At 38.8% G+C, this 12024-nt stretch overlaps 1 protein-coding gene across 1 annotated transcript in view; it reads left to right on the top strand.

Annotated features, from left to right (window-relative positions):
* Window positions 1-6020: 6020 nt before the first annotated feature.
* Window positions 6021-12024, top strand: part of NFXL1 (nuclear transcription factor, X-box binding like 1) — a 35171-nt gene continuing 29167 nt past the window's right edge. Inside the window, exons 1-6 of the mRNA XM_053458427.1 lie at window positions 6021-6151; window positions 7623-7888; window positions 9240-9413; window positions 10548-10657; window positions 10912-11045; window positions 11488-11666. Coding sequence (XP_053314402.1) covers window positions 7651-7888; window positions 9240-9413; window positions 10548-10657; window positions 10912-11045; window positions 11488-11666 — 835 coding nt within the window. The 5' untranslated portion in view covers window positions 6021-6151; window positions 7623-7650. The remainder of the gene's footprint in view (window positions 6152-7622; window positions 7889-9239; window positions 9414-10547; window positions 10658-10911; window positions 11046-11487; window positions 11667-12024) is intronic.

Here is a 12024-nt window from a genome sequence, read left to right as displayed (position 1 = left end):
AGAAATGCGCAATTTGTTTCACCCGACATCTAACACTGCCCCATTAAAACTCATGTGGGACTTTCATAGAACATACGACTTTGGAGTTTATTTACCAAGAGTGAGTTGGAAGGATAGTTTGCAGGAGAGTTGTTGTTGTTACCTCTTCCACTTCACTATTCATTATAAACGGCCAACACTAACAAGTTTATCCAGCATGAAGGGCTAATTGGCCCTGTATAATGCATAATCCAACATGTAAAGAGAGATTTAACTATACATTATACAGGGCCAGGCAAGCTTTTGGCTCTCCATAATGTATAGTGAAGTTATGGAGTTGAAACCACAACTCTCTTGCCAACTCCCCTACCAACTAGCTCTTTAGTGAATTAACCCATTTTTCCATGAACATCATCTCCGAAGTGCCCTCTGACCATTTTAGCTATGTCAGACACAAGTGAGAATTCTGGTTTAGCATCGCAGTACATTACAATCATCTAAAATAGTGGATTCTTTCGAGGTTTAGATTTGAGGCTAAACTTGGTTATTGAGTAAGAGATATATTTGTTATCAGAAGTTGGAAAGGAAAATAAGAACCTTGGCCGTTGGTATTTAATACACAAAGAGGAGGCAAATCAGTACGTGTGAAATATATCTTTCACTTCTAAAAGGACATAGCATTTATTGGGGTTTCAGCTTATTCATACTGGCACATACAGAGTTAATGTTTGAGTAAAAAAGTTAGGTTTTGTACATAAGTGCAATACGTAAGTGTTGTAAAAACTATGAGAATGCCAAGCTTTAAGATTCCGTCTAGTATATACGAACTTAGAAATACATTGTATCAAAAGAGTTAACAGGACCTTCCACACACCCCTAAAAAGTTTGCCACCCTTGTTTGAGCTGCCGGGGAGATGACGAACATTTACATCTCCCAAGTTCCAATAAAGATCTGTTAGCTCTAGGAGAGGAAGAAACTGAAAAAGTGATTACGAAAAAACATGGGTAATTACTTGAGTTCTGGAACCCTTACCTTACTTACCCTTCCCAGTCCCAAATTACCTTTAGGGCATAGGATAACCTGTCTACTCCAGGATTTACCCTTGGAAACATCAAAATTCCAAGATCCTAACCTTCATGAATCTACAGGTTTATAATTTTCTAGTGCTTAGTCTCAATATTGATTTTATGTTAAACACAAATGATTGTGTAGTACTTGGTCGAATGTTCCATTTGCAGAAATATGTAAATTGCATTGTCATTAATTACAAAGTTCTCCAATGTCATAAATCCTAAATCAGATTTTATTCACGAAATCCAAACTGTAAATTGTTATTATTTAGCAGTAGCAGATATCTTGCTTTTTCTACATGAATAAACATGTGTTTTCTATTTCGTCCTCCCAATAGTATTTTGCACAAATTGTATATATTGCTTGTTGAATTATTTTATGGTTGTGTGGGCTAAATAATGTTATTTAATGTAGGTATGTGTGACATAGCAATCTGAAAAATTATGATCTATAATATATAATCATACTAGATTTTCACTCAGAAAGAAAGTTATATCAAGGGTTTCCAGTTTATTTATAGACACAACAAATACAAAATTAATGTTAAAAATTATAAAAGCAAAACATAAGACACTGATACAGAATGAGACAAAATCATGCATGTTTAAAATCTATTCGAGGTTGAGGGGACACACTTCTTGGGAAGGAAGGATGTGACCATGGGCGTGGGAAAACTTAAAAATCTGGGGGGATAGCCTTTTTCCCCATCAGATACTCCCTTCTTTCTCCCCATCAGATACTTCTTTCCTCACTATCCCCTACCCCACTTTCTCCCCATCTTTTTTAGCAAACAAGTACAATAATATATAACTTGAAACACTGGTAAAAATAATGTAAGTTTAATACAATAAATATCAGGAAAAAACAGCTAATCTTTGTAACAATTTTTTTTTTTAAATATTGAAAAATAGGACCCTAGGCAAGCATTTCCTTGGGCCCCCCTCCACGCTCCCTAGCATGCAATCACTCCCTCCGCTCCCACACCAAAAAAAAATATTTGCCACGCTGACTTCATTTCAGGGGTTGACTGTTAGAGTCAGTGCAGTCTTCCCTCCTTCTGACTGCACCGTGACATTGAGAGGCCCTCTCCCCCATAATGATCCCCAGAGTCCCTTTGTCCCCTCATTCACTAAGCCACATCTCTTTTTTACTTACACCCTGTAGTTCAGGTATAGATCAAATAAACAACACATGTAAACAGCACTTACATGTATAGACCAACAGAATAACACACAAACCCTATATTTGCAGGTATACATAAATAATTTATGGAAACATAGCATAGCAGATACAGATCAACACACAGAATAACACACAAATCCAGCTTTGCATGTATAGATCACATGTAAACGCAGCACTGAGGGTATAGATCAAATAAACAACACATGGAAATAGCACTGCAAGTATAAATCAACTGAATAAGACATACAAACCCTGTATTTGCAGGTATACATAAATAATGTGTAGAAACATAGCATAGCAGATACAGATCAACAGAATAACACACAAACCCATCTTTGCAGGTATAAATAAACTGGAAATCACATAAAAACTCAGCATTAAAGGTATAGATAAAACCCCCTAAATTACAGGCATAGATCACAGGTTGCACACCCCAAAGGCCAGCCCTGGCGTCAAAATTCCACACATAAACCCTGACCAGCACCCAGATTACATAAACAGATTACAGTCCAGAGGGAGACAACTTTGTCCCCAAACAGCCCAGCGTGAGCCATTTTTTCCCCAAACACCCTGCTTGTGCCATGTTTGCCTTTTCCTAAATCACATCCATGATACACATATCCATTAATGTATTCTCACCAATCATTCAAGCAATTCATCCGCATTCATTCATTCTCTCACTCATTCATACAATTCACCCACACATTAATTAATTCTCTCACTTATTCACAAAATGTATCCACACATTAATTCATTCTCTCACTCATTCACACAATTCATCCACAAATTATTTCATTCATTCTCTTACTCATTCACAGAATTCATCCACATATTAATTAATTCAGTCTCACTCATTATTTCAATATTCTTGCTACCCAGTTTCTTACTATCTCCCCCTCTCACTATCTACCCCCTTTCCTCCCCTTTGCAGTTCACTTACCTTGAAGAAGTCCTGTGGTGGGAGAGCGAGGCCTCTGTCTCACTGCTCTGCGCAGTGCGTACAGCTTAACTGCTGAGCGCCGGGTAAGGCCAGCCCGATCGTGCGATCTGCATTTAAAAATTTAACACTTTTCCGGCTTTCGTGCTAGAAGCTGTTACATGAGATTGGGCAGCAGAAAGCCGGCGATGCTGGCTTCTGCTGTCAGGGGGAAGTCCAGGCTGTCAAACGACAGCCTGATCTCCTGTGCAGTGGCAGGGATGTGTCCCTGCCGCTGCAAGGAGGGCAGGATGTACCGGTAGAGGATTCTTGGAATGTGTTTTTTGGACGTATCGGTACGTCCATAGGGGACTGAAGGGGTTACGTTTCTATTGTTCCTATTCTGTGTGAAAACGCTTGCTTGGATTTCTAGACTAAGATACTTTAACACCTCTCATTGCACTTTTCCACTTTGTATTTAAACTTTTCCTAACATGTTTACACTTGTTCAGGATCATTTTCATTCACTCTTGCAATTTCAAACTCCAATACAGGTTTTCTTTGATTAAAACCTATACGACATGATTAGTACTATACACAGTATTATCCATCCAAATTACATTGTAAAGTATGCAATTTGACGAATCTAAAATACAAAATTACTGTTCAGTAAAGCAGCATACAAGCCTTCAATGTGGATATAAACTATTACAAGAATAGGACTATATCAACTTTGATCTGCTTTGTGTATACTATGATTACTAGACTTTATTTTATGTGTTTGTGCAAATCTCAGATAATGAGGAGGGCCAACGACGATTTGGTGCACCCACACACATTATATATTGTTTTTTAGGACAAACAGGGCTTTCTTTAGATACCATTATTTTTATCATATCATCTAATTTAGTATTAAAAAAATGATAACATATGGTGATTTTTTTTGATAAATCTTTTACTCATCTGCAAAAACTAATGAAAAATGTTTGTCCTGAGTTTAGAAATACCCAATGTTTTTGTTTTTTTTTTGCTTTTTTTCTGCACATTATGGGGCAATAAGTACCAGTAGCGTTTTGCTATTTCAAAACCATTTTTTCCCCAACGCTGGTCATTCTGCCCCATGTGCTATTTCAGGTATCTTTGAAGCCGGCCAATGCAATTTACCCCATCAAACCATATATTTTTGAAAATTAGACAACCCAAGGTATTTTAAATGCTGGTATTTTAACCCTTTCCATGCACTAGTTCTAACACCAGCCTTTGTCAAACTTTATGGTAGTAAATCTTTTTTTGTATTTTTTTCACATACGTTGTACTTCAGGTATGAATTTACCGCTCCTGGTATATGTCACTGCCAAACAACACCCCAATATGTGTTCCGCAACATCTCCTGAGCGCAGTGATACCCCACATGCATGGGTTTGTTGGGTTATTTGGGAAGTAAAAGGCCACATTTTTGAGGTGTGTATTTTTTTGCCATTTAGACATCTGGTCACTCTGTGCCCACGTCCCATATTTGGAACATCTTTGAAACCGGCCAATTCAATTTACCACACTTTTTTGGTGACAGTGGGGAATTATTTTTACATGTTACATGTGCATTCAACCTGCAGGAGGAGCTCGAGAGTTCTCAAGAGGGTCTGGATAGACCCTCTGTGAACTCATTCATTTTTCAGAGCAATCACAAGGTGATCGGGGTAGGGGGATTGTGTTGCTACATGCCTCGATATTGAGGGATGTCAGCAACACCAATTATGCTTAGGAAGCGATTGCCGATCGCTTCCTAAGCTGTTTTAGCCGGCATCTTTGATGATCGGTGCAGCGGCGCCCATTTTTTTTGTGGGGAGGGCTTTCCTCCCCAGATCCACGGTCAGCCTCACTTGTGAGGCTTCCGTGGATGCTGCAAAGCCGCCAATCGCGGCGAAAATGCTGATTTGCGGTGATGCAGCTGTTTAACATACATGTACGGGCTTTGTCGTTATTGCATTGCACCGCAAGCCCGTACATGTACAGGCTTTGTCGTTAAGGGGTTAATGAATGATGGGTAAACAATTGAGAGGATGGTCTTATTGATGTTATGGCTGTAATGGGGCTGTGGAGTTTTCCCTTACTTTTTTTAATACCCTTGGGTTATGTGGTTTGAGGGGGGTAAATTGAACTGACTGGCTTCAAAGATGTCCCAAATGAATGCTTTTTTCAACTTTTCAACATATTTCATATATTTTTTTCTATAGTAAATTCGATCAAAATAATGGTATCTAAAGAAAGCCCTTCTTATTCTCAAAAAAAAAAGAAAACTCACAAAAATGTTAAAACAGCCATTGTCACAAAGGGTACAAAAAATAAAAAAACAGCTCTGTCCTTAACGGGTTAAGCCCCGAGTCTTACATCAGGAAAAATCGGCAGACTAGATGGCAGGCAAAAAAAAAAACACAGACAATGACCTGGCCCATAGATTACCTATCTCCTGATCCAAAAACTGTGTCAAAAATAAGGGTTTATTCACTAAACAGAAAGCTGATGGGAGAGTTTTAGTTTTTTTACATTCTCCCTTGAGTTCTACTATCCAATCCACGCATTAGAGCAAATTTCAATAGTATAGTGATTTTTATTATATATATATATATATATATATATATATATATATATAAATTCAAGTTCACTAGCAAACTTACTTAAACCAGTAGGTCGAAACTAATGTAATGATTGTCATCAGACGTTTCTGACAGAGATTACACCTCACAGTTTATCGAAACACAGACATAAAGCAGAATACTGACACGTCGGCGCAACCTAAGAGACGATTGCCGCACAGGCTGCCGGGTGTTGTAGTCCTCTCGGAAGTGACAAGCCTGTTACCTGATTGAGCGGCTGCTGCGTGGTGCATTCTGGGAGATGTAGTTTGCGGGGCTGCTTGAGCGGCATGTGTGCTTGAGAGGCCGCGGCGGGTAACCAACCGGTCTATTTGAGGGGCCTGATAACGATGGACTGAGCGGTGACAGGTAACGATACGGTCTTCCGTGACTTTATGAAAAGATTATGGGCTTTCACGTTAAAATAAACGAAGCCCTTAGTAGGAGCTTTCACACACAATATTAAACGTATTGCATGGCTGATTTTGTATAGTATTTGCTGTAATAAAAATGCTTAATATCCTATTTTATTATGTTAAATTATACAGTGATGTCGTTCTGTCGTAATTATTATATTTTTTTGATCTCCCTGTGTGTAATTATTGTTTATGTAAACATGGCTAATTCTCCCCAATTGATGCCGGACACGTATGGCAGGCACTTTCGTTCTTTCGCCATTGCGGGCGGTTCTTTTATTGATGTTTAAAGAGCTCATCTTTGAATGGATGAGCTTTTTGTGATCAGTTTGCAAGGAGCGCATGATGGCCCGAAGAATGGTCTGAAAGGATCTTCAGTGAAATTACTACAAACTCAAAATGCAAAAAAAATATATATTTTTAAATTTTTCATATTTTAATATTTTCTAAAGGATGCGCTTGTTCTCATAACATTTTTTTAATAAGCGCCTGCTTATTTTGTTTAATGTGATGTTGCATATCCATGAGCAAACGCAAGGTTCATAGATACTTGTGAAAGTGTATTAAAGGTACAGATACATACTTACATTAATATGTTTAATGTACCGTATATGCTGTTGGGTTTTTTAAGGGTAAGAGGGTGTGTTTTACCCCCTCTAAGTTATGGTACATCTTTCAGGTTTGTTGATTGTTGGGATGGGCTTGGGCCCCCCGTCATCATCCATCCAAGTTGAAGCGGGTTGGATAGAAGCAACTGTGCCTAGTGTTTAACAAGGGGCTCTATTCACTAACAGGAGAGTTGTCAGCAGAGTTGGGGTTTAAATTCTCTCGCTTCACTTTTCATTATGGAGGTCCAATACCAGAAGGTTTCTCCAACTAGAACGGTTGAACCAGCCCTGTATAATGCATACGACCACTTATTTAACTATACATTACACAGGGCCAGGTAAGCTCTTCCTGCAGCAGACGAGCATTCAAATTAATAGAAGCTGAGACACAACTCTCCTGTAAACTCTCCCTTATTGAATAGACCACTGTAAATACTGGGGTACTGTTAGAAAGTGTCTAAAGAGACAGTCATATTGAGGGAATGCATGATATGACTTCATGGGGTCTATTCACTAAAGGAAGAGCTGACCAGAGAGGCTGGTCATTTATAACGCATAGATAAATCAGCAAGATTTCTTCAAAGTCTCCTCGCTCATTGAAGTATGCATTAGGTAGGGCCAGCTGGGCCCCTCCAGGAGCAACCTGCCAGAGGGACAGTCTAATGCCCCAAGCTGCCTACTCAATAAAGAGTGTGTATTAATGTGAGCACACCATGTGGGCACAGGCAGCATAAAGTGTCTTGTGCGTTACTGGAAAGGAACTATTAGGAACTATTGACATGTTTTATTTTATATAAACATATATGTGTTTTACAGGTTCTGCTAAGCTTCACCGTTGAAAGGAATGGAGGCTCCCTGGCGTCAAGGTGGCAGAGGCAGAGCCAGAGGCCGTGGCACATCTGTCAATGGCCCTTCCCAGGCTCCGGGTCAAGTACCAGCAACTGGAAGAAATGTACCATTCCCGAGAGGAGTCCAGTCCGACGGAAACAGTGCCAACAGGCTTGGTGCTGGAAGAGGAAATTCCTCATATGCTTCAGCTGCTAAGCCATTCGGTGCTCAGGATATGAAAAGTGAAACCAATGGTAAATAACGCACGATATACTTTATTACGTCAATAAACTATATTCGTCACCATGAAATATGTCCAGATGATTTTATGGCGTGCTCCATTCCTCCTGCCTTTTGTTTATTGGGCACTTTATCTTGTATATAGAAGACATTCAACTTGGTATGATCCATTCACCTCCACATAAATGCTGAATTGGAATTTTTCTAAAATAAACTTGGGATCTATGTCTCAATATAATGGGTGGGTTGGTTTATTTGATAAAAGCTTGCTAAATACACTTCTCATAAAAAAAAAAAATAATAAATTCATACAGAGGGCTTGCTTGTACCAACAAGGGGACAGAATCTGCTAGATAGTGAAATTTAGGGTATATGCTCTTTTAGTTGAGGGCACCGAGCTGCCCTGAGTGAGAGTATGAAGAATTTTCACTGTGGCTGCCTTTTCAGCTGGCCTACAATTGTCCCGGACTAAATACGGGCCGGGACAAATATATTCCAACCTTACTTAGTCTGTCCCTGATCATTCCAAAACTTAAACGTAATGGAAATTCCCTTTGTTTAAAAATGATTGGCAAATCACCTTCTGAGGGGCCAAATCAACACAGTATCCGCACTACTATAACCAACAGTGTCACTGACCGCAGGTCCTGTATCATTTTTTGATTACCTGACCTTTCCAACAATGCACGGTATGTACTTGTTTAGGCTGAAGTGCTAATCGCGGTATAATGGCAGTAAAATTGGCTCATGGACGTAAGGGCAAAATGCCAGTAAAATGACCCCTAGGGTGTGTGACACTGGTTATCAATCAATTATTACAGTTTTGCTAATTTAGCTTTAAAAACCATTAACGAGCTCTTCTGTTTGCAAACGGTGCGTTACTCACCAAGTTACCCAAGTCTGTCTTGTTATAGAGAGATGCCAATGCAGTTATGTTGGAATATTACATGTGCTGGATCAATATGCTAGGAATAGGATAATTCCCTGAAATAATGCTTCCCATTTACATATAACATAGGAGTAATAGGCGATATTTTTAAGTGCAACTGTGGTGCATTTCTTGTGCGGAGTGCTAACTGGGCACAATCGACATTTTTTTAAAACATTTTAATCTAATTAAAGTTAACTTTAACGCTTTGCTGAGCTGTGCCTTAAAAAAGGGCCAGTAACTTTTATCGTACGCCTATTTTTTTTTTACCGTTTGGCACAAAGATGTTTGAAAGCACCATTAGGTTTATAATACAATTGTAATACTTTAATAAACTGCACTTGGCGTTTTGTAGATGTGTTTGTGTGTGTTCGTAGAGTGATTTGAATCACTGCCTCGTAATAATTAAGAATGTGTTTTTTTTATTTGTATTGTAGCTGAGACAAATAAAAAGAAATTTGAGGAAATCCAGAAAGCTAACCAGGCGATGGTTAGGAAGCTTGCAGAGGATCACTATAGTTCTTCAGATGATGAAGACGGAGATGAAGATACAGAAGGAAAACAAAAGGAGATACTGACTTTAACATTTACAACCTACACAAATCAAACAGGTAGGAAAGCACTGGGGTGATTGCTGTAGTTAACAAATTTGTGGACGCAGCAAATGGGATGATAATTATTAAAAATCTCTTTTTTCGGAAACATTTGGGGTATAAACTGTTTTAGTTGAGGATCCTGAGTGACCCTGAGAGAAAGTATGAAGATTTTTCAGCTGTAGCTCCAGGAAAACTGACTCACCACGACCTTTGTTTTTTCTCATTGCCAAACTTAAACATACTGGAAATTATTATTATTGTTTTATATAGCGCTAATAGAAATTGCCTTCATTTCAAAATGAAAGGAAAATCTGATGGGCCAAATCAATCGAGGGAATAAAACAGCTTTTCCTTTGCCAGCTAGAACCTCCGCATAGATCAGGGGGGTCCAGCTGCTGCAGGACTACATCTTTTCTGTTTACCTGTTCCCTAAGCAATGCTTTAAATTCATATTTATGTGCAAGGTTTTTATTGCACCATCTTTCAAACATAATTTATGAGGAGGCATGCCTGAAGGTGTTGATGTATTTAAAAACTCAGTTAAGTACACCCTTGTTTATTTTTAGCGGAACATTTTTTGGGCAAAGTATTGCGTGAAGATCCATTATAAATAAAATTCCCTAGGATTGTAATCGTCCCTTCTGAAAGACTTTCATCACCAAAAGTTCACTCGTCTCTGAGTTTCTCAGCTCAAGCTAGTTACATTTTGGAGCTGAAACACATTGGCGTACGTAGTGTGAGCGCTTGGCAAATTCACCGTTAACTTCCGCAAACTGCTTCATTTTCAAAACCATAAGGACCAGGGCTATCCTACACTCGTATAACCTTTTACATTTTTTTCTGTATTTCTCTTTTTGCATTTCTTTTTCTTCTTGAACATTGAAAACATTGCTTGCAAGACTATGTTGGGTCTTGTTGACCTGCAATGCCAATTTTAACACAACATACAAAGTATGGTATACTGGTCCTCAAGGGGTTAAATGGGTTACTTTTGGGCTCTCCGTTTGCTTGGAGTTTCCTTTTAAGATGAGCAACATGCAGAAAGTTTTAAACTACTTTTAAATACAATACATTTATTTTACAATTTTCACCAAAAGAAGATCATAGTAGTTAACATGGTAACATTTTTTTTTCTCTGTCCCGTTCAAGATGGGGATGCGAGTGAATTAGCACGCACCAAGCAGTATATGAATGAGGCCTTTCAGACAGGAGCCCTAACGTGCTTGATTTGCATTGCTTCAGTCAAGAGGAATCAAGCGGTGAGTAATGTTCCTTGTTTCCGATATGTTGCGTATTGATGAAGATGGGTTTTCCCTTTGCTCAATGTGCAGTTTTTACAGGATTTGTATATAAATAGGCCAAGGTTACCTCTCAATTGTCCCCTATAAAGAATTTTACCAAACCCTATTGTTCCCTAGTTTTCATTGTTGCTCTCTCCTAATGATCCGGTGATTTAAGGACATATCCCTGTGAATAAACGGCTTCATTGTGATTATGAATGGGTCATTTGTAGGTCTGGAGTTGCTGTGGCTGTTTCTGCATTTTTCACATGCCGTGCATCCAGAAGTGGGCCAAGGACAGTATATTCCTTGCGTCTTCTCCGCTTGCAGATGATGCCTTTGAAAAGAGAGATTATCCTTGGCCTTGGTAAGTGTGGATACTGTTACAGTGATATATTTGCCTTTTCTTGAGTAAATTGAATTTTTCCATCAGTATGTCACAACTGCTTCTTTTTCTAAATTGACCTTATTTCGAATGCTCCCTTTACTGATGTAGTATACGCTAGTTCTTTCAACCTTTGTCTTGGATTTATTAATCGCTCATTCAATTGACGTATTTTTCTTTGCTTTATAAAGAAGGCGTAAATGCCAAATATAAGTCTTTTAGCGCAAAAAATCAAGCCAGAAGCCATTAAAGGTATATAGATATTGACTTGAATGATTATATCTGTCAGAAAGTAGACACCAACAGCTGTAACCAGCTTATAGTTGTCCTGTCCAGGTGTTGGGGTAATACAGCCTGCATGCCGATGAATCTCTGCAATCTCTCTATGTGCTTGATTTTTTTTGGTCTTTCCTTATATTTTCAGTCCCAAGTGCCGGTATGAATATAAGCGTTCTGAGACTCCCAATAGGTATTACTGTTATTGCGGAAAAGTGGAGGACCCGCCGTTAGACCCCTGGCTCGTCCCTCATTCGTGTGGCCAAGTTTGTGAAAGAGAATTTAAGCCGCCTTGTGGTCACAAATGTTTACTTTTATGCCATCCAGGTAATGAACCAAAAAGCGATTTATACAGAAATCAATGTACAGAAGTGAGTGGAACAAAATTAGTGACAATTTTTGAGGCCTCTTTCAGGTGTATTTATTAAACCGAGTTTTTGGATAAGCTGAACGTTTCAGCTCCCTGATATTGCTATGAATTACGAAGGGCCGTGCCCAGTGGGACGCAAGGTTGAGATCACTCTAAATACTCTGTAGTTAGAGATGCTTCATAATGCACATTGACGTGACCAATTCTATTGATTATTGAATTACTTCTTAGCTTGAGCTACCAGGTGGTGCACCTAACGCTTATAATATAATGTTTTATATTTTGGCAAAACTATTCGGGAGAGCAGGCATCCAT

The sequence above is a fragment of the Spea bombifrons genome, chromosome 1 (genome assembly GCF_027358695.1).
Source record: "Spea bombifrons isolate aSpeBom1 chromosome 1, aSpeBom1.2.pri, whole genome shotgun sequence".
Taxonomy (NCBI): Eukaryota; Metazoa; Chordata; class Amphibia; order Anura; family Pelobatidae; genus Spea; species Spea bombifrons.
This window is presented reverse-complemented; position numbering and strand designations above follow the sequence as displayed.